We start from the raw sequence: 22,901 nt of genomic DNA, 5'->3' as shown, positions 1-22,901 counted from the left end.
CTTTTGCTTTAGCTACTCTATGTTCAAGAGGAAGTTCCACAGTCTCTTCTGACATCCATCTTTGTCTTTTCTTTCTCTTGACTTTTTAATGATCTCTTGGTTTCTTCACGTATGATGTCCTTGATGTCATTCTACAACTCATCTGGTCGTTGGTCATTAGTGTTCAATGCTTCAAATCTTTTCTTGAGATTGTCTCTAAATTCAGGTAGGATATACTCATGGTTATACTTCGGCTCTCATGGTATTGTTCTAATTTTTTTCACTTTCAATTTGAACTTGCATATGAGCAATTGTCTGTTCCACAGTTGGGCCCTAGCCTTGTTCTGACTGATGATATTGAGGTTTTTCATCGTCTCTTTCCACAGACGTAGTCGACTTGATCATGTGTATTCCATCCAGAGAGGTCCATGTGTATAGTCACCATTTATGCTGTTGAAAAAAGGTATTTGCAGTGAAGAAGTCATTGGTCTTGCAAATTCAATCATTTGATCTCTGACATCATTTCTATCACCAAGGCTGTATTTTCCAACTACCAATCCTTCTTGTTTCCAACTTTTGCATTCCAAGTGCCAGTAATTATCAATGCACCTTGATTACATGTTTGGTCAATTTCAGACGGCTAAAGTTAGGAAAAATCTTCAATTTCTCCATCTCTGGCCTTAGTGGTTGCTGTGTAAATGTGAATAATAGTCATATTAACTGGTCTTCCTTATGGGTGTATGGATATTATCCCATCACTGACAGGATAGATCTTGAAATGTTCTTTTTTGACAATGAATTCGATGCAATTCCTCTTCAATTTGTCATTCCTGGCATAGTTCATTTTCTTTATGAACTATTTTATGCCAGTTGACCTAGATGTCCCCTGAGACCATGGTTCCCAATCCTCATCCCCAGCAACTCGGTCCCTCAAGGTGTTTGAATGTGTCTAGGAAGCTTCTGACTGTGTCTCCTTTGTGTTCTATACGTATATAGCTAAAGCAAAAGGAAAAAATGATGAAGTAAAAGAGCTGAACAGATTTTAAAAGGGCAGCTCCAGAAGACAAAGTATTAGAAAGACACGTGCAAAGCACCTGGAGATAGAAAACCAAAAGGGAAGAATATGCTTTGCATTTCTAAAGCTGAAAGAACTGAAGAAAAAACTCAAGCCTCAGCTTGCAATACTGAAGGATTCTATGGAGAAAATATTAAACAGAGCAGGAAGCATCAAAAGAAGATGGGAGCAACACACAGAGTCACTACACCCAAAAGAACTGGTTGACGTTCAACCATTTCAGGAGGTAGCATATGATCAAGAACCAATGATACTGAAGGAAGAGGTCCAAGCTGCCCTGAAGGCATTGGCGAAAAACAAGTCTCCAGGAACTGACAGAATACCAATTGAGATGTTTCAACAAATAGATGCAGTGCTGGAAGTGGTCACTTGTCTACGCCAAGGAATTTGGAAAACAGCTACCTGGCCGAATTACTGGAAGAGATCCATATTTATGCCTATTCCCAAGAAAGGTGAACCAACTGGATGTTGAAATTGTTGAACAATGTCATTACTATCACACACAAGTAAAGTTTTGTTGAAGATCATTCAAAAGTGCCTTCCAGGAACTGCCAGAAATTCAAGCCAGATTCAGAAGAGGGCATCGAACTAGGGATATCATTGCCCATGTCAGACGGGTCCTGGCTGAAAGCAGAGAACACCAGAAAGACGTTTACCTGTCTTTTATTGACTATGCAAAGACATTCAACTGTGTGGATCATAACTAATTAAGAGTAACATAGCCAAAAATGGGAATTCCAGAACACTTCATTGTGTTCATGAGGAACCTGTACTTAGACTAAGAGGCAGTTGTTTGAACAGAACAAGGGGATACATCGTATTTTAAATCAGGAAAGATGAGTCAGGGTTGTGTCCTTTCACCATACTTATTCGATCTGTATGCAGAGCAAATAATCTGAGAAGCTGGACTATATGAAGAAGAATGGGGCATCAGGATTGGAGGAAGACTCATTAACAACCTGCATTATGCAGATGACACAACCTTCGTTGCTGACTTGAAGCATTTACTGATGAAGATCAAAGAGCACAGCTTTCATTATGGATTACACTTCAACATAAAGAAAACAAAATTCCCCACAACTGGACCAATAAGCCACATCATGATAAATGGAGAAGAGACTAAAGTTGTCAAGGATTTCATTTAACTTGGATCCACGATCAACGCCTATGGAAGCAGCAGTCAAGAAATCAAAAGACGCATTGCATTGTGCAAATCTGCTGCAAAAAACCTCTTTAAAGTGTTGACAGGCAAAGATGTCACCTTGAAGACAAAGGTGTGCCTGACCCAAGCCATGGTGTTTTCGATTGCCTCATATGCATGTGAAAGCTGGACAATGGATAAGGAAGATAGAGGAAGAACTGACGCCTTTGAATTGTGATGTTGGCAAAGGATATTGAATATACCACGGACTGCCAAAAGAACGAACAAATCTGTCTTGGAAGAAGTACAACCAGAATGCTCCTTAGAAGCAAGGATGGCGAGACTGCATCTTGCATACCTTGGACAAGTTGTCAGGAGGGATCAGTCCCTGGGGAAGGACATCATGCTTGGTAGAGGGTTAGCGAAAAAGAGGAAGATTCTCAAGGAGATGGACTGACACAGTGTCTGCAACAATGGGCTCAAGCATAACGGTTGTGAGGATGGCGCAGGACCTGGCAGTGTTTTGTTCTGTGGCACAGAGCTTGGTGGTACCTAACGGCAACAAAAAATAGGTACTGTATTTACTTCCCAGAATTGCTGCTCATGTTCATTGGACCGAACACAGAGTTCGAGTTATTGTTGTTAGTTTACTATTTTTGTAATCAGTGCTAAAATAATTATACTGTATTCTCCCAGACTTTCCCTCTTGCTTATTCTATTGCTATATGGAAAACCAGCATTACAATAGTATCCTCACAGCAGAGTAAACACACAGAAGCACAAAGGACGCTGGAACCATGTATATGCTACATCTTTAATAACAAAATGTTTCTCATAACCAGAGGAACATTTTTTTTTTTTTTTGCAGGTTGCAATCCTGTACCGATTCTAATACTCATTTCCTTGGACAAAAGTATGGCAAATAAAAATGTTTCTATATAATTTTGGAGCCCTGGTGGAGCCTCAGCTGCTAACCAAAAGGTTGGCATCCTCCCTTAAAAAAGAAAAAAAAAAAAAAGAATTCTAATTATAGTGAACATATATTGTTCTATCCTCCCCCTCTGTGGAAAATGTTCTTCACCACTTCAATGTAGTTCATAACAGGTGGTGCCCATCTTCTTATGGTCCTAGCTCTTGGGCACAATCATTTGGTTCAGGGATGGTACCCAGCGAAACCAACTGTCCTTCCGTGGAAATTCTTATGCTCGGACTAGAGATCATCACCCTCAGATGTGAAGTTGAGAGCTGCCAGTGGCGTTGTCTTCTGCCATGTGGAGGAAGCTGGTCTGACAGCATGAAGCAACGTGCAGATAAGCAGAGAAGGGATGGAGGGAGAGCGAGGCTCTGGCTCTGAGTCCCTGAGGCCTAGCAGACCCCTTCCCTTTCCACAGTTTGCTCATATCAGTAGTACACTTCCCCTTTTGCCCCCCCCCCCCCAGTTTAGTTGCAACTAAGAGAGGTCTGACTTCATTACCTATCTCAAAGGTTGGTTGTGAGGGCCAGTGCCTGGCACAAAGCAGGGACTCAACAAACGTTGGTTTATTACTCTGATATTTGAGCCTCAAAGGCTGAATGAAAAAAGGTCAGGGCAACCTCAAAATGGACTGTCAAAAGGAAAATCGGTTAACCAAGGTTATGTTTCCTTTGAGCATCACAAGGGAAGGTACCTAAAGACAAAAGGAGGGACCCCTTCACATCCCCCTCCCAAACATCACATACACACATCCCTCCAATCCTAACCTGGCTCTACTGCTCCAAAGTTCATATACCTGTCCTTAAGTGCTACGGGTACTTCTCTCAGCAAATCTCAAAGTCTCTCTCTCTGAATTTTTCCTTCTTATGCTCTAATATCTAAGACTGGGTTTGGTGGTCTGGAACTGTGTCCATGGCCTGGGCTGAGAAGTGCTCTGCCACAGGCTGGACAGTGTTAGCGCTTGTTGGAAGTGGGTGGGGCAGGGACTGAGCCTCCTTCAAATCCAGTTTCTTAGAAGCAGTATCGTCTAAACATATTTATCTGCTCCATTCTCAAGGTGCCCCATCAGCCCTTGAAGTCAAGGGGCTTCCATTATTGTGTCAGAGAGTTTGAATTCTTTCCTGCTTAAGTCACATAAGGAACATTAGTCTTGAAGGCTGCTCTCTTTTTTAAGGACGGCACTATTTTTATTCCAAGCCTTATTCTGATTGATGAGGACTGAGGAGGGGGTCTTTCCAATTCCTCCACTCACACACATGGGAGATTGCTAGCATCCTTAAACCTATTCCTGCTGTCATCTGCATATTGTTTAAACTTTTCCCGTTGAGGTTGGAGAGACTTCTTTGCCTCCTCTCAGGAAACTCTAATTTGATGGTCCTCCTAATTTGCATTCTCTAAAACTTTCAACTTCTATCTAGAGAAAAAGTCAAAGACTGTGATGAGAATGGTGGATGAGTTTCAGGGCTCAGCCTTTCTTCATCGGAAGCAATGTAGCTCTAGCCAGACAAGTGCCCTTAACTCACCGAATCAAGCCTTGTCCCCTAATCTTTATCTATTTCCCTAAGAGTTGGGGTGTGTGTGTCAATCCCCAGTCTAAGAGGTTTATCGAAGCTGTTCTTCCAACCAAATGAAATCTCCCTGGGAATTTTGGTAAAGTCAGTGTTCATCATTTTATACTTCCGTGATGTTTAAGTACTTCTTCAAAATGTGCACCAGAACCAACCTGGGAGATAAGATGAAAATGCAGCTTCCTGGACCCATTCCAGTTGTGTGGCACCAGAACCTCAGGGAAAGTAGGAGCAGGGATGCAGGACGTGTATTTTTACGGGGGCGTCTACCTGGTTAGGGAAGTTGCATTTCCACCCCAGATACACTGAATTAGAACCTACGGTTTAACGAAATCCAGGTGATTCTTAAGTGTAACGCATTTTCAGAACCACTGGTCTCCTAGCGGTCCTCGGAATTGGTCCCTAAGCAGATTAGCATCGCCTGCGAAGTTGTTAGAAAAGCAGATTATCAGCAGGGGTTCCAAACCAAGGCCTGCTTTCCACAAGCACCAGGAGCCACTCTTCGGTCCCCACGGCTGGGCCCTGTCCTGCCATGGCCGAACGCTTCTCTGCCCGCGCGTGGCCCTCATCGCCCTCAGGCCGGGCACTCAAAGCCCAACTCCTCCTTTGTTCTCGGCCGGCACTCCCGCGCAGACTTCGGACGAGGCCGAGGCAGCTGCGCCCCGCAGGACCCACTGCCCCCGCCTCTCGGCCTCGACGTTTCCCACCGCCCCTCGACGTTTCCCGCCGCCCCTCGACGTTTCCCGCCGCCCCTCGACGTTTCCCGCCGCCCCTCGACGTTTCCCGCCGCCCCTCGACGTTTCCCGCCGCCCCCCGACGTTTCCCGTCGCCCCTCATCCTCTCTACGTTTCTCTTCGCCCCCCGTCGTCCCTCGTGACTCCCCCTCACTCCAATACTCGCCACCGACAACGCCAACGCAGGGCGCGCGGAGACCGGAAGTGACGACGTGCGTTGGCGGCACATCGCCCCTCCCCTTCCGGCCGGCGACGCCCCGCCCCGCGGCCGCCCCTCCCCCTCGTCGCAGGCTCTGTCAGCCTCTCCCTCGCCTCGCCTTCCTCTTCCTCTCGCGGCTCTGGCACCTGAGCGCACGCACCTGCCCGCCCAGCGCCCTTGCCTCTGCCTGTCCCGCCTGCCGTCCCTGCCCGCCGCCGGAAGGCCCCTGCCGGCCGCGGAGCCTCGAGGCTGCGTCACCGCCGCCCCGACAAGATGGACACCTCAGAGGAAGGTAGGTCGGCGCCGGCCCGCGCCCTCTGCGGCGCTCGAGGCGGGCGGGGAGGGGGCCGCGGCCGTTTGTCCGGCGCCGCGAGGCCGCCCGTCCGTCCACTCGGGGGGCGCAGGGTGTCGCCGACCCCCGCCTTCCCGCCGCGGCCCAGGCCCCGGGGGGCGTCGGCCCGGTGACCGCAGCCTTGTCCTCGGTCCCCGGAGAGCCGGCCTCCTCGGGAAGGGGGACCTGTTGTGGGACGGGGCGCTGCTCGGGAGGGGGACCCTGGTCGGGAGGAGAACCCCGCTAGGGAGGGGGCGCTGCTCGGGGAGGGGACGCTGCTCGGGGAGGGGACGCTGCTCGGGAGGGGGTCCTTCTCGGGGAGGGGGCGCTGTTCGGGGAGGGGACGCTGCTCGGGAGGGGACGCTGCTCGGGAGGGGGTCCTTCTCGGGGAGGGGGCGCTGTTCGGGGAGGGGACGCTGCTCGGGGAGGGAGCGCTGTTCGGGGAGGGGACGCTGCTCGGGGAGGGGGTCCTTCTCGGGGAGGGGGCGCTGTTCGGGGAGGGGACGCTGCTGGGGAGGGGGTCCTTCTCGGGGAGGGGGCGCTGCTCGGGGAGGGGGTCCTGCTCGGGGAGGGGGCGCTGCTCGGGGAGGGAGTCCTTCTCGGGGAGGGGGTCCCTCTCGGGGAGGGGGCGCTGCTCGGGGAAGGGGCGCTGTTCGGGCAGGGGTTTCTTCTCGGGGAGGGGGCGCTGCTCGGGGAGGGGGTCCTTCTCAGGGAGGGGGCGCTGCTGGGGAGGGGGTCCTCGCTAGGGAAGGGGGACCCCGATCGGGGAGAGGTCCTGTTCGGGAGGGGGGGGGTCCTGCTTGGCGAGGCGGGCCCTGCATCCCCACCCTTCGTGTCTGTCTGGATGTCGCCGTGCCGGCCGCTGTCCAGGCCGGACCCACTCTGCGAACTTCTTTGTTGGCTTTGAGACTTGGCGACAAATACTGCCAGGTGATGGCCCGGCGGAGGGGGCTGAGCCCTCTGTGAAAGCCTGGCCCTCTGCTTGCCGCTCCTCAAGAACCTGCTTGCTGAACGGGGAGGACGAGGTCCGAAGACATGGTTCCAAGGCGGCTCTCCAAATTCCTTTTGTTTTGGCTTTAATCCTTGGCCACCAGTAGGCTGGGGTTTGCAGGCTGGCTGTTTTCTCACTGCGTGTGTCTTCAGATAAAACTGCTGTGGGACGAGCTGACCGTTGTAAATTGCATACCTAAGATAGAAACACCAACATCTAAGAGTATTGAAATGCATTTGCTTACTCACTGCAGGTTACTTTTAAGTAGTATTATCTTTTTGTTGAGTCTTATCAAATAATTCAGTGAATTGATATAGGAAATTCTGAATTATCCTGCTTGATGTTACGCTTATTAGTGTAGACCCACGTCTGAGTGCTAATGCATCTCTGAGGATAAACCCCCTCAACCTCCTTGTTGTTGGGTCCCATTGAGTCGATTCTGACTCACTGCGGACCACATGGAGAGCAACTTCGGAGATTTTAAATGAAATCAAATCATTGAGCACCGCCACAGGGTGCAGTAATGAGTGATAAAATTTTGATGTTATCTGTATTTTTAATGATTTGAAGAAACTTGATTTAAAGAAGCCTTCCCTTAGGAAATGAGTGAGAACCTCCACTGTAATATTTGCACTGGGCATTTGACAGTTTACAAGGCCTACTCACGTGCCTTCGCACTGGCTTTCCTCACAACAGCCCTATGGACTAGGTAAGTATTGTTCTCTTACAGATGTGGAAAATTTAGGCTTAGCTTATTTTAATACCTTGTCCAAGGCTTACAAAACTATTAAACAGATTTGAACCGAGGTATTCTGGCTCCAAATGAGTTTTCCTTTCATTACGCCACACATGCAGTGAAGCCAGTCATCATAGGAGATACCTTTGGAAAAACAGTGCCATGAAACTGCAGAAGGGTAGCAACTACCTTCTTTTCTGGCAGTGGTCCTTGCATGTAAGTTGCCATTTGTACAGGTCTCACATCTTTTTGGATTCAAGTTTTGATGAATAAAATCTAGTAAGGCTATGTGTATGTATGTATATCACTTGATATGTACTGGCATGCTGTAGTAAATTCCCATTCTTTGCAAATATCTGTGGTGCAGCGATGGTGATAATTCAGGAATTGCAAAATCTTGAAGTGTATACTGGATCACGAAAGGAATATTTCCAGTATGCTTCTAGTCTTTTTTCCCTTGTACAACTATAATCAGGGCATGGTATAGATGATAATTACTTACTAACTTGAACACTCATCCCTACTAACATTTACTGAGGGCTTGATATGTGGCAGGTACTTTACTAAACACACATACCTCTTTAATTTTCTCAGCATGTTTAGGTAGGCAGTATCCCCATTTTACAGAAGAGGAAACTGACGTTAGTCTAAGTAACTTGTCTAAGGTCACATACGTAGTGAATGGCAGAGATAATATTCAGACTCAGATAATATTTAGACTTACGTTTTATAAGTGTATACTGAGTCCCTAATGTTGAAATAACTTATTTTTGGCACTTGCTTTATAATTTAATGGGTCTTTATTTTGCCTTTTCTAAATGAAACTATAAGTTGTGAAATGAAAATCAATATTAATATTTTTCATGCTTGCTTTTGCATATTCCAAATTGAAAGTCTTCTAAAATTTTCAAAATTAATTTAAACTTAACTTGAAAAAACACTGGAAGAAAAGGGAGGTTACAGAGGATGTCACAGTAAAAATGACGAAGTGAAGACGCCCAAAACCTGGCAACAACTGTTCTGTCTGTTAAACCAAGTATCACAGATTATTTCTCAAATGAAAAAAAAAAAAATAGAATTTTAGTTTTTTCTGATTACAAAATAAACAGTTTTATGTAGATCTGGAAAAACTAGAATATAAAGAATAATCCAACTCATAGTGACCCTAAAGAATATTAAATCTTTTTAAAACCTTGTAATCCTGTCCCCCAGTGCTAAAAACACTGGTAATGTTGTGGTTTACTTTTCTGTTAAATATGTTAATACTGTGAGCAAAGGTATTAAGAATGTTACAAACCGCCAACCTCGCAAACAGGGTGTAGCTCTTCCCGCCCTCTACAAAGCAGCATATTCTCTCCTCTGACAATACCCTGTGTGATGCTGTAATGCTGAGAGTGTTTTGTATTTGTAGTGAAGAAGACCGATTTCTATTAGAGAATTGTTTATTTGCCAGATGGATTTTGGCTTTTCATATCATATATTTGCTAGATTTTAAAGACCTTCAAAGTGTGCAGGGTATTAAACTTTATTTTTATCAAATAAAATGCTTACAATCCATTCCGGAACCGAGGGGATGAGTCTTTATTGTTTGAATGTTGTTTGTATGCGTGCAGACATGCCTTGTAAACCGCTGTCAATCATCAGATATTTAAACTTCAATTTGTTGTGGGGCCTTTAGATGTGTGGCCTCCTCATTTACAGATAGAAGTCCGACCCTGCAGTGCACCAAGATCTTTCAGGTTCAGAACAAAATCTGTCCTTTGCTCAAGGACATACAGTATTTTAAGGAAAAGCCCTGCCATGCTGGAACAGATGTTGGGAGTAAGAATTGATGTGTGAAGCCCTTTTTAAGATGATTTTAAACATTCTGCCATAGTAGAAGGTTTTCATTTTAGCCTAGTGATACACAAGGCTGATTTCTCCTTTTTCATTTTGCTCAATTACTGCTTCATTAGCAGAGCTTAATACAAAAATCTTACCAGTAGCTTTTCATGTGATACCAAGCAATTGTTATTGGTGATTAAACATATCATGTTGTATAGTCACTATGTGGAGACTTCATGCAACTTAGATTTGGAAGAAACAGGTTAAAAGGATGGAAAGTCATTAGGAAGCAGACAGCTAATTACCCTCTTTCTGGGAGCACGTGGTCTTTCATCTCCACTTCCAGACACGCCTGCTTCATTCTTCTGCTTCCATGGGTCAGCTTTCACTGCGGTGGTACGGCTGTGGCCAAGCATACGTGTACTTCTTTGATAAATGTTTGTTGAGCCCCTGCTACGTGGCAGCAGGCACTCTTTCTATATACTTGGGCTAGGAAGGGAACAAAATAGACAAAATTCTTTCTTTCATAGAGCTTACATTCTAGGTATTAGCTTGGTACAGGAGGAAGGGGAGACAGAAAATAAACACATAATGAATTATATGACATAACTACAAGGTTACAAGTGCTTCCAAAAAAAAAAAAAAAACCCAAACCTGTTCCCATCAAGTCGATTCCAACTCATAGTGAGCCTGTAGGACAGAGCAGAACTGCCCCATAGCGTTTCCAAGGAGCAGCTAGTGTATTCGAACTGCCGACTTTTTGATTAGCAGCCGTAGCTGTTAACCGGTGTGCCATCAGGGCTTCATAAGTGCTACAACAAAAACAAACCCATTGCCATCGAGTTGATTCCTATTCTTAGAGATCTTATAGGACAGAGGAGAACTGCCCCATAGGGTTTCCAAGGAGCAACTGGTGGATTCAAACTACCAGCCTTTTGATTAGCAGCCAAATGCTTAACCACTGCGCCACCAGGTCCCCATAAGTGCTATGGAGACCAGTAAATCGGGGGGAAATAAGGAGTGCCAGATTCCAGGGCAGGGGCTGCGGTTTTATATGGCAGTGAAAGTAGAAAGGAGGAGAGGGAGTTAACCTTCTAATTGCCTTTGGAGAGAGCAGTCCAGGATAAGGGAATAGCCGTTGTGAAGCCTGGTGGCTGCAGTGGAGTGCATGAGTTCTGGGTCCAAGGAGAGGTGTAGAGAGGACTGAGCAAGTAGGATGTACGTTGGTTTTCACTTAGCATAGGAGCCCTGTGGCGCAGTGCTTAAGGGCTTGGCTGCTAACTGGAAGGTTGATGGTTCAAACTCACTATCTGCACCATGGACAAAGATGTGTCAGTCTGCAACCGTAAAGATTTACAGCCTTGGAAACCCTACTTTATCCTATAGGGTCACGGTGAGTTGGACTTGACTGCAGTGGGTTTTGGGTTTTACTTAGTAAGACGGAGAGCTATGGGAGGGTTTCGAACTGAGAGGAGACAAATTGTCTTGCCACTGTGTCCCTGGCAACTTCTCTGAAAATATTTTTTTTCCCGAGCAAATGCTAAACCCAAATTTTTGTGAGGCAAAATCTGATTGACCCATCTTAGGTCAGAGGCTTACCCTTGACGTAGGTAGCTGAGTAGTAGTGAGGTGGAGAAGATAACATAAGAATAAAAATCATGGCTGATGGTGTCCTTTCTTGAGCTGAGCAGAGATTCCAAAAGGTGTTTGCTGAATTGTTGGACTAGAATACTTTGTAGGTTGAGATACTGTTGAGTGATTAATGCTGGACTACCTGGTTATTCTCTTCCAGACATCTACTTCCAGTTTTTTCCAGACTAGGCTTATTTTAGTGAGTTTTACTTCTCTCCTGTAAGGACATGAAGATCAGTTATTAATTTTTGTATACGTACACCTCGTTGACAGTGGTTACATAGTTCACATTGTGTCACCAATGTCACTCTCTCTGCCCATACTGTTTCATCACTTTTAACTTATACACTGCCCCTTAAAGTTCTCATTGGTGTTTTAGAGTTACTGTTGTCAATCTCATATATTAAATTCTTTAAAAGGCCACAATGCTCAAGTCAAACATTCTTTATCAGTTGAACTTAACTGTTGTTTATTTTAAAGGTGACTTCATGGGATTGTTTTGGTTCAAGGTTTAAAAGTTTTTTTCTAGGCAGTAGATTTGGGATTCCTCCAGTCTCAGTGTATCCAGTAAGTCTGGTTTCCAATAAGAATTCGAAGTTCTGCTCTACTGTATTTCTGCTTTTGGTCAAGACCCACCTATTGGGTCCCTGATCAAAACAGCCATCTCTTCTAATCTCATGGCAACAGAGGTAGTAGTTCATGGAGGCAATTAGACCTGCAGACCATTTCCTTCTTGGATTCCTGGGTTTCTTTCTTCCTCTGTTGCTCCAGTAGAATAGAGATCACTCTGTATCTTGGATGGCCTGCCTACAAAACATACACCAATTCAACCATTTTTACATGTAAATTCCGTGACATTGATTACATTCAAGTTGTGCAACCATTGTCACCCTCCTTTTCTCAGTTGTTCCTCCACCAATAACATAAATTCATTGTCCCTAAGGCTCCTATATAATCTTTTGAGTTGCTATTGTCACTTTGATCACATATAGATAGTTCTTAGAACAGCTTAATGTTCAAGGCAGACATTTTTTAGTAGTTAAATTAAACAGTTGTTTAGACTAGTTGTGCCTTGGATGGCCAGTTGCAAGCTTTTAAGACCCCAGGTGCTATGCAGCAAACTAAGAGGTAGAACAGAAGCACTGAAAATGTTATTAGGCCAGGTAACTGGGATGTCCCGTGAAACCATGACCCTAAACCTCCAAACCAAGAAACCAAATCCCATGAGATTTTTGGTTGTACATAGGCAGCCTTAGCCTGCTTGCAGGCTTTTAAGACCCCAGGCACTACTCAACTGAACTAGGAGGTAGTGCAGAAACTCTTAAAACAATATTAGGACAGTTGACTGGACAGGCCCACGAAACCATAACCCTAAACTTCTGAACCAAGAAAACTAATCCCATGTTGTATTTATTTATACCTAAGTAGTATCTGGAAACCCCAGTGGCATGGTTAAGAGCTATGGCTGCTAACGAAAAGGTTGGCAGTTTGAATCCACCAGGCACTCCTTGGAAACTCTATGGGGCAGTTCTGCTCTGTCCTATAGGATTGCTGTGAGTTGGAATTGACTCGATGGCAATGGGTTTGGTTTGAGTAGTATCAACAACTGCAGTCCTTTTTTTGCTGCTGTTTTGTGGTAAAACTATATATACCATTCTATTTGTTACTCCCCCTCCCCCTTCTTTCTGGTATACAGCTCAGTGATAGTCCTGATACATGCTATAATATGGATGAACCTTGAATACATTATGCTGAGTGAAATAAGTCAGTCACAAAAGGACAAATATTGTATGGGCTTACTTATATAAAAATGACAAGAATAGGTAAATATATAAAAACCAGTGCTTACTACTGCTGACCAGGGGAGGAGGGCGAGGGTGAAAGGAATCATTCTTTGGGAAGTACTGAATGTTTGTCTGTGGTGATGGGAACAGTGGCATCACCTAAAGGTAATGGTAAAGAACTTGACTATTGCAACTGAAGATCAATTACTTGTAATACAGTGCAGGACACATGGAAAGAGTTCTTAAAAAAGAAGGGTTAAGGTGCCATGGAAATAAGCTATTATTTATTCTGACCATGTATGAGAATGCTTAAGAAGCAAAGATGTCACCTTGACAACTAAGGTGCGCCCGGCCCAAGCCATGATATTTTTAGTCGCTTCACAAACATGCAAAAGCTGGACAATGAATAAGGAAGACCAAAGAAGAATTGCTCCCTTTGAATTACGGTGTTGGCAGAGAATATTGAATATATCACGGACCGCCAAAAGAACGAATAAGTCTGTCTTGGAAGAGGTAGAGCCAGAATCCTCCTTAGGAGTAGGGATGGCCAGGCTTCATCTTGTGTACTTTGGACATGTTATGAGGCGGGGCCAGTCGCTGGAGAAGGACGACATGCTTAGTAAAGTAGAGGGTCAGCAAAAAAGAGGAAGACCCTCAATGAGACGGATTGACACAGTGGCTGCAACAATGGGCTTAGGCATGATAGAAATTGTGAAGATGGTGCAGGACCAGGCAGTGTTTCATTCTGTTGCACATGGGGTCACTATGACTCAGAACCGACTCGATGGCACCTGATAACAACAACATTAGTATGCTATTGCAGTAGGCTAGGCAGGATATCACAGTAGTTTACAGCAGTGGGGATGCCAAGCATGGAAGAGGAGAAACGTCAGGGTAGAATTAACAGAACAGTGACTGAGGTGGTAATGTAGAGAGAAAACCAAACCTGTTGCCAGCGAGTTGATTCTGACTCATAGCGACCCTATAGGACAGAGTAGAACTGCCCCATAGAATTTCCAAGGAGCTCCTGGTGGACTCAAACTACCGAACTTTTGGTTAGTCGCCATAACTCCTAACCACTACACCACCAGGGTTTCCACGTAGAAAGAGAAGGAGTTAAAAAGGGTTTCTCGTGTAGTTTCATCAACTGTGAAATGTAAGAGATAAGTTCAGTTTTGGACATGATGGGTTCCTGAAGGCTTGGGGACATCGAAGCATTCTCCACTTCTTTCTTAAAAATTATCTTAAGTATAATAGCCGCTTTATCTGTTTCCACCACTCCCAACTGACTGTATTCCTTAAACACAGTATTAGCTTGTTGTTGTTGTTGTTGTTAGGTGCCATTGGGTCGGTTCCGACTCATAGCGACCCTATGCACAACAGAACAAAACACTGCCCAGTCCTGCGCCATCCTTAGAATCGTTGTTATGCTTGAGCTCATCCTTGCAGCCACTGTGTCAGTCCACCTTGTTGACGGTCTTCCTCTTTTCCGCTGACCCTGTACTCTGCCAAGCATGATGTCCTTCTCCAGGGACTGATCCCTCCTGACAACACGTCCAAAGTATGTAAGACGCAGTCTCGCCATCCTTGCCTCTAAGGAGCATTCTGGCTGCACTTCTTCCAAGACAGATTTGTTCGTTCTTTTGGCAGTCCATTGTGTGTTCAACATTCTTCGCCAACACCACAATTCAAAGCTGTCAATTCTTCTTCGGTCTTCCTTATTCATTGTCCAGCTTTCACATGCATATGATGTGACTGAAAATACCATGGCTTGGGTCAGGTGCACCTTAGTCTTCAGGGTGACATCTTTGCTCCTCAACACTTTGAAGAGGTCCTTTGCACCAGATTTACCCAATGCAGTGCGTCTTTTGATTTCTTGACTGCTGCTTCCATGGCTGTTGATTGTGGATCCAAGTAAAATGAAATCCTTGACAACTTCAATCTTTTCTCCATTTATCATGATGTTGCTCATTGGTCCAGTTGTGAGGATTTCTGTTTTCTTTATGTTGAGGTGTGATCCATACTGAAGGCTGTGGTCTTTGATCTTCATTAGTAAGTGCTTCAAGTCGTCTTCACTTTCAGCAAGCAAGGTTTGTGTCATCTGCATAACGCAGGTTGTTAATGAGTCTTCCTCCAATCCTGATGCCCCATTCTTCATATACTCCAGCTTCTTGTATTTGTTCAGCATACAGATTGAATAGGTACGGTGAAAGAATACAACCCTGACGTGCACCTTTCCTAACTTTAAACCAATCAGTATCCCCTTGTTCTGTCTGAACAACTGCGTCTTGATCTATGTAAAGGTTCCTCATGAGCACAATTAGGTGTTCTGGAATTCCCATTCTTCGCAGTGTTATCCATAGTTTGTTATGATACACACAGTCGAATGCCTTCGTGAAGTCAATAAAACACAGGGAAGCATCCTTCTGGTATTCTCTGCTTTCAGCCAGGATCCATCTGACATCAGCAATGATATCCCTGGTTCCACGTCCTCTCCTGAAACTGGCCTGAGTTTCTGGCAGTTCCCTGTCGACATACTGCTGCAGCCGTTTTTGAATGATCTTCAGCAAAATTTTGCTTGCGTGTGATATTAATGATATTGTTCTATAATTTCCACATTCGTTTGGATCACCTTTCTTGGGAATAGGCATAAATATGGATCTCTTCCAGTCAGTTGGCCAGGAAACTGTCTTCCATATTTCTTGGCATAGATGAGTGAGCACCTCCAGGGCTGCATCTGTTTGTTGAAACATCTCAATTGCTATTCCATCAATTCCTGGAGCCTAGTTTTTCCCCAATGCCTTCAGAGCAGCTTGGACTTCTTCCTTCAGTACCATCGGTTCCTGATCATATGCCACCTCTTGAAATGGTTCAATATAAACTAATTCTTTTTGGTATAATGAATCTATGTATTCCTTCCATCTTCTTTTGATGCTTCCTGTGTTGTTTAATATTTTCCCCATGGAATCCTTCACTATTGCAACTTGAGGCTTGAATTTTTTCTTCAGTTCTTTCAGCTTGAGAAATGCCGAGCGTGTTCTTCCCTTTTGGTTTTCCATCTCCAGCTCTTTGCACATGTCATTATAATACTTTGTCTTCTTGAGAGGCCCTTTGAAATCTTCTGTTCAGTTATTTTACTTCATCAATTCTTCCTTTTGCTTTAGCTGCTCAACACTCAAGAGCAAGTTTCACAGTCTCCTCTGACATCCATCTTGGTGTTTTCTTTCTTTCCTGTCTCTTCAGTGACCTCCTGCTTTCTTCATGGATGATGTCCTTGATGTCATTCCACAACTCGTCTGGTCTGTGGTCACTAGTGTTCAGTGCGTGAAATCTGTTCTTCAGATGGTCTCTAAGTTCAGGAGGCATATACTAAAGGTCATATTTTGGCTCTCGTGGACTAGCTCTGATTTTCTTCAGTTTCAGCTTGAACTTGCATATGAGCAATTGATGGTCTGTTCCACAGTCGGCCCCTGGCCTCGTTCTGACTGATGATATTGAGCTTTTCCATCGTCTCTTTCCACAGATGTAGTCAATTTGATTTCTGTGTGTTCCATCTGGCAAGGTCCATGTGTATAGTCGCCATTTATGTTGGTGGAAGAAGGTATTTGCAATGAAGAAGTCTGTTGGTCTTGCAAAATTCTATCATTCAATCTCTGGCATTGTATGTCACCAAGGCCATGTTTTCCAACCACTGATCCTTCTAGCATTAGCATATAAGGTATAATTTATACACAATAAAATTGACATTTTGTAAGTGTGCAGTTGTATTTTAGCACTTTTGCGATATAGCAAAGATTTGGAGAGTCCTTGTCTTTTGCTTTCTTGTCCATCCAGCAAGTAAATACCTACCATGTACCTAGGAACTATGCCAAAAATGTTTCTTGTATAAATTCTGTTTCCCCGTTCTTAGATTTTGTATGGCATCTAGATACACTGCCACTGCATGGAATAGTTTGAAGACCATTGGTGTAGAACAGTGGCACTCAAATTTTGGTCTCAGGACCATCCCCCTCTTTTTTCCCCGGTTGCCGTCCAGTCAATTCTGATTCATCAATTCTCATTCATGGCGATCCCATGTGAGTCAGGGTAGAACTGTGCTGCATAAGGTTTTCAGTGGTTTTTTTGGAAGTAGATGATTGCCAGGTCTTCCAAGGCACCTCTTGAACCTCCAGCCTTTCAGTTAGCTGTTGTTGTTAGGTGCCATCGAGTCGGTTTAAACTCATAGTGACCCTGTATACAACAGAAAGAAACAATGCCTGGTCCTGTGCCATCCTCACAATCATTGTTATGCTTGAGCCCATTGTTGCAGCCACTGTGTCAGTCCGTCTCGTTAAGGGTCTTACTCTTTTTTGGTGACCCTCTACTTTACCAAGCATGATGTCCTCCTCCAGAGACTGATCCTTCCTGACAATATATCCAAAGTATGTGAGATGTAGTCTTGCCATCTTAGCTTCTAAGGAGTGTTCTGGTTGTACTTTTTCCAAGACAAATTTGTTCATTCCTCTGCCAGTCCCTGGTATATTCAATATTCTTCACCAACACTACAGTTCAAAGGTGTCAGTTCTTCTTCTGTCTTCCTTAATTGTCCAGCTTTCACATTCATGGGAGGCAACTGAAAACACCATGGCTTGGGTCAGGCGCACCATAGTCTTCAAGATGATATCTTTGCTCTTCAACAGTTTAAATAGGTCTTTTGCAGCAGACATACCCAATGCAGTGCATTTTTGATTTCTTGACTGCTGCTTCTATGGGGGAAACCCTGGTGATGTAGGGAAACCCTGGTGGCGTAGTGGCTAAGAGCTACGGCTGCTAGCCAAAAGGTCAGCAGTTCGAATCCACCAGGAGCTCCTTGGGAACTCTATGGAGCAGTTCTACGCTGTCCTGTAGAGTTGCTATGGGTTGGAATCGATTTGACGGCAGCGGGTTTGGGTTTGTTTTTTTTTTTTTTTTTTGGCTTCTATGGGTGTTGATTGTAGATCGAAGTAAAAGGAAATGCTTGACAACTTGAGTCTTTTCTCCATTTATCATGATGTTGGTTATTGGTCCAGTTGTGAGAATTTTTGTTTTCTTTATGTGGAGGCGATCCATATTGAGGTCCATGGTCTTTTCAGTTAGTAGAGTGCATTAACTGTTTGCATCATCCAGGGACTGCACAGGACCTCTTAACCCTTAAAAGGATCCAAAGAGCTTTTATTTATGTGGGGTGTATAAAACTACACTTACCATATTAGAAATGAATATTACTTTAAAAGTTATTTAAAATATTTTAAAGTAACAAAAACATGTTAACAAAAATAACTGTGAGAACTTAAACTTTAGTGAGAAGAGTATATTTTAAATTCTTACAGATCTCTTTAATTTCTGGATTATTAGAAAAGAATTGCATTTTCATTTCTGCCTCTGCAATCAATAATGTTGCCTGTGTACAGTTCCGCATGAGCACGATTAATTGTTCTGGTACTCCTGTTCTCACAATGTTATCCATAATTTGTTATGATCCACACAGTCGGATGCCTTTGCCTAGTCAATAAAACAAAGGGAAACAGCCTTCTGGTATTTTCTGCTTTCAGCCAGGATCCATCTGACATCAGCAATGATATCCCTGGGTCCACGTCCTCTCCTGAATCCGGCCTGAATGTCTGGCAGTTCCCTGTCAATATACTGCTGCAGCTGTTTTTGAGTGATCTTCAGCAAAAGTTTGCTTGCATGTGATATTAATGTTCTATAATTTCCACATTCGGTTGGATCATCTTTCTTGGGAATAGGCATAAATATGGATGTCTTCCAGTCAGTTGGCCAGGAAGCTGTCTTCCGTATTTCTTGGCATAGACGAGTGAGCACCTCTGTGCTGCATCCGTTTGTTGACACATCTCAACTAGTATTCGGTCAGTTCCTGGAGCCTTGTTTTTCGCCGGTGCCTCAATGCAGCTTGAACTTCAGTACCATTGGTTCTTGATCACATGCTGCCTCTTGAAATGGTTGAACATTGACCAGTTCTTTTTGGTACAGTTACTCTCTGTATTCCTTGCATCTGCTTTTGATGCTTCTTGCTTAATACGGTATTTTGCCTGTGGAATCCTTCAGTATTGTAACTTGAGGCTTGAATTTTTCTTCAGTTCTTTCAGCTTGAGAAATGCCAAGCATTTTCTTCCTTTTTGGTTTTCTATCTTCAGGTCTTTGCACATTTCGTTATAATATTTTATTTTGTCTTCTCGAGCTGCCCTTTGAAATCTTCTGTTCAGGTCTTTTACTTCTCATTTTTTCATTCACTGTAGCTACTTTACTTTGAAGAGCAGGTTTCAGAGTCTCTTATGACTTCCATTTTGGTCTTTTCTTCCTGCCATTTTAATGACCTTTTGCTTTCTTCATGTATAATGTATTTGATGTCTTCCCATAGCTCATCTGGTCTTCAGCCATTAGTGTTCAATTTGTTAAATCTTTCCTTGAGATTGTCTCTGTCATGGATTGAATTGTGTCCCCCCCAAAAATGTGTATCGATTTGGTTAGGCCATGATTCCCAGTGTTGTGTGATTGTCCACTCTTTTGTCATCTGATGTGATTTTCCTATGTGTTGTAAATTGTGCCTTTATGATGTTAATGAAGGGGATGGGTGGCAGTTGTGTTGTTGAGGCAGGACTCAATCTATGGGATGGGGTTGGATTGTGTCTTGAGCGGGTTTCTTTTGGGATGTAAAAGAAGCAAGCAGAGAGACATGGGGCCCTCATACCACCAAGAAAACAGTGCTGGAGCAGAGCGCATCCTTTGGACCTGGGTTTCCTGCATGGAGAAGCTCCTAGTCCAGGGGAATATTGATGAGAAGGACATTCCTCCAGAGACGACAGAGAGAGAAAGCCTTCGCCTGGAGCTGACACCCTGAATTTGGACTTTTAGCCTAATTTACTTAAGGAAATAAATTTTTCTTTGTTAAAGCCATCCACTTGGGGTATTTCTGTTATAGCAGCACTAGATCAACTAAGACAGTCTCTAAATTCAGGTGGGACATAGTCAAGGTCATATATTGACTCATGGACTTGTTTTAATTTTCTTCAGCTTCAACTTGAACTTGCATAGGAGTAATTGATGGTCTGTTCCACATTCAGCCCCAGGCCTTGTTCTGACAGATGATATTGAGCTTTTCTCCATAATTAGAACCACACGTATATGGACAGCTGATTTTTGACAAAGGCACAAAAGCAAATCAGTGGAAAAAGTAAAGTCGTCCTTTCAACAAATGGTGGTAGAATAAATTAGTTACACAAAGAGGGGAGAAAAAAAGAACCTTGAGCCATACCTCACACCATATATCAAAAGTAACTCAACAGGGATTCTAATACTATGAAACGTCTAAAGAAAATACAGGATAAAATCTTTGTGATCTCGGGTTAGGCTAAGATTTCTCTGAGGCCTGACACCAAAAACATGACTTACAAAAGAAAAAGCTGATACATTGGATGGCATCAAAACTGAGAACTTCCGCTCCTCAGAAGACGCTGTTAAGAGAATGAAAAGGGCCTGGGAGAAAATATTTGCAGGATACATATCTGATAAAAGATTTGTATTTAAAAAATTTTTCAAAACTCAATTAACAATAATTAATTTTTAAAAATAGGCAAAAGATTTGAACACATACCTCACCAAAGAATATCTGCACATAGCTAATAAGCAAATGAAAAGATGCTCAGCCTAAGTGCAAATTAGCACCAGATGAGATACCACTTCATATTCATGAGGACGGCTGTAATCAGAAAGGAAGATAACAGGTGTTGGTGAGGATGTGGAGAAACTGGAACCCTCGCTTATTTCTGGTGAGAATGTAAAATGGTGCAGTTGATTGTGGCAGTTGCTCAAAAATCTAATCATAGAGCCACCAATATGACCCAGCAATTTCACTCCTAGGGATATACCCAGGAAAATTGAAAACGTATTTTTACACAAAAACCTATTCATAGCAGTATTTGTAATGGCCAAATTAGTAGAAATAACCCAAATGTTCATCACTTGATGAATGGATAAACAAAATGTGATATGTATGTTCAATGGAATATTGTTTGGTAATGAAAAAGAATGAAGTACCCGGTATGTGTTACAACATGGGTGAACATTAAACGCATTATGCTAAGGGAAACAAGCTATGAAAGACAAATATCATATGATCCCATTTATACAAAATGTCCAGAACAAGCAAATTTAGATCTAAAAAGAGTGAATTAGTGGTGGCTTGGGGCTGAAGAGAGAGAAGGGAGTGGGGAGTGACTACTGATAGGTACAAAATTTGTTTTGGGGTTGAATGAAGACAAAACAAAATGAGTGAATCCCAAGATAATTATACTGAGTGAAAATGCTACCTGCCCATTTGCATTGATGTCTTTCACTAACCATGAATTCCATAGAGATTTGGTGTCCAGAGCTTTTACTGGGAGTCTCATTACATAATGCAAACTCCATCCCCTCTCTTCTGAGGCTGGTCTGTATCACCAGGTCATCACCAGGCAATACATGGTGGGTTTTTCTGGCCTGGCCACGTCTCACCCCAGAGTAACCTCATCACCTCACCTAACCTGTTAGTTAGATGTGGTCTGATGTCCTTATCGAAGACACTTAAATTCCAAGCTTTGTTTTAGAGATTATCTCTCAGGAATCAGGACAGAGAACAAATTATTTGGGTAAAGTTAATGTAAACCCCACACTGTTTGGAAATAGTAATGTACTAGAATTCCCTGTAGGATGGTTTTCCCCAGCTGAGACCTGCTGTTGTCACTGTTTTCATATAAACAAAACTGCTTAAACTACTACAGGTGGATTAATTCTCTATTCCTCTTGGTATTAACTCCAGCTAAATAAATTAGTTGGCCACCAACTAATATATGACATGTGTATTATTTCTATTTTAGTTTTAAGGGCCTTCTCACAAAATGAACACATCTAGATAATCAACACCTAAATTAAAAAACAAAGAGATTACAAGCATTCCATAAGCCCCACTCAAGCCCCTGCAGTCTATTAGTTTTTAGAACTTTAATTACAATGTGCCTTGATATGGGTTTCTTTGTTTTTTTCCTGTTTGGGGTTCGCTGCCCTTACTGAATATGTAGGTTTATTGTCTTTTGCCAAATTGGTAACATTTCAGGCATTATTTCTTTGAATGCTTTCTTCAACCCCACCTTCTCTCTCCCCCTCTTTTGGCACTCTGATGATGTGAACGTTAGATCTTTTGTTATTGTCACACAGATACCCAAGGTTTTTCTTTTTTCTTCTTCTCCTTCTATTTTTCCTCTGTTGTTTAGATTCGGTAATTTCCATTGTTCTGTCTTCACATTCACCATTTCTTTCCTCTGCCCTCTTTATTCTGCTGTTGAGCCAATCTACTGAGGTTTTTATTTCCCTTATTGTGTTTTTCTGTTCTAAAATTTTCAGTTCGTTCGTCTTTATATCTTCTGTTTCTCTGCGGAGACTTTCTATTATTTCCTTTCTTCTCAGAGAGTTTGTAATTGCTTATTGAAACACTTTTATGATGGCTGCTTTAAAATCTTGTCAGATAAGTCACAAAAGGATGAATATTGTATGATCCTGTTTATATGAAATATCTAGAATAGGCAAGTATATAGAGGTCAAAGTTTATCAGTGGTTACCAGGCGCAGGCAGGAGGGAGGGAGAAAAAAAGACACAGTGGTTGGGGGCCCTGAGCTTCGTTAAAAGTGATGTGGAGATGGGCAAACAACGTGATAAACATATTTAATGTCACTAAAATGTACTCGTGAAGATTGTTGAAATGACAGATTTTTGTTACCGATACATTTGCCACAATTAAGAAAAATTCAGATAGTTCTGAGATTCTTGTCATCTCACAGTTGGTGTCCGTTGACTGTCTTTTCTCATTCAAGTTGAGATTTTCCTGGGTCTGGGTGTGATGGGTGATTTACTATTTTGTCATGGG

The 22,901-nt window shown here is 43.3% G+C and overlaps 1 protein-coding gene across 2 annotated transcripts in view; it reads left to right on the top strand.

The window, feature by feature from the left end:
* The first annotated feature begins 5,749 nt into the window (after positions 1-5,749).
* MARCHF6 (membrane associated ring-CH-type finger 6) overlaps positions 5,750-22,901 on the top strand; it is an 86,305-nt gene continuing 69,153 nt past the window's right edge. Inside the window, exon 1 of one of the 2 annotated variants that reach the window (XM_064270382.1) lies at positions 5,750-5,961. In XM_064270382.1, coding sequence (XP_064126452.1) covers positions 5,943-5,961 — 19 coding nt within the window. In that variant the 5' untranslated portion in view covers positions 5,750-5,942. The remainder of the gene's footprint in view (positions 5,962-22,901) is intronic. The other variant, XM_064270381.1, reaches the window with a different exon arrangement.

The sequence above is a fragment of the Loxodonta africana genome, chromosome 2, assembly GCF_030014295.1.
Source record: "Loxodonta africana isolate mLoxAfr1 chromosome 2, mLoxAfr1.hap2, whole genome shotgun sequence".
Taxonomy (NCBI): Eukaryota; Metazoa; Chordata; class Mammalia; order Proboscidea; family Elephantidae; genus Loxodonta; species Loxodonta africana.
This window is presented reverse-complemented; position numbering and strand designations above follow the sequence as displayed.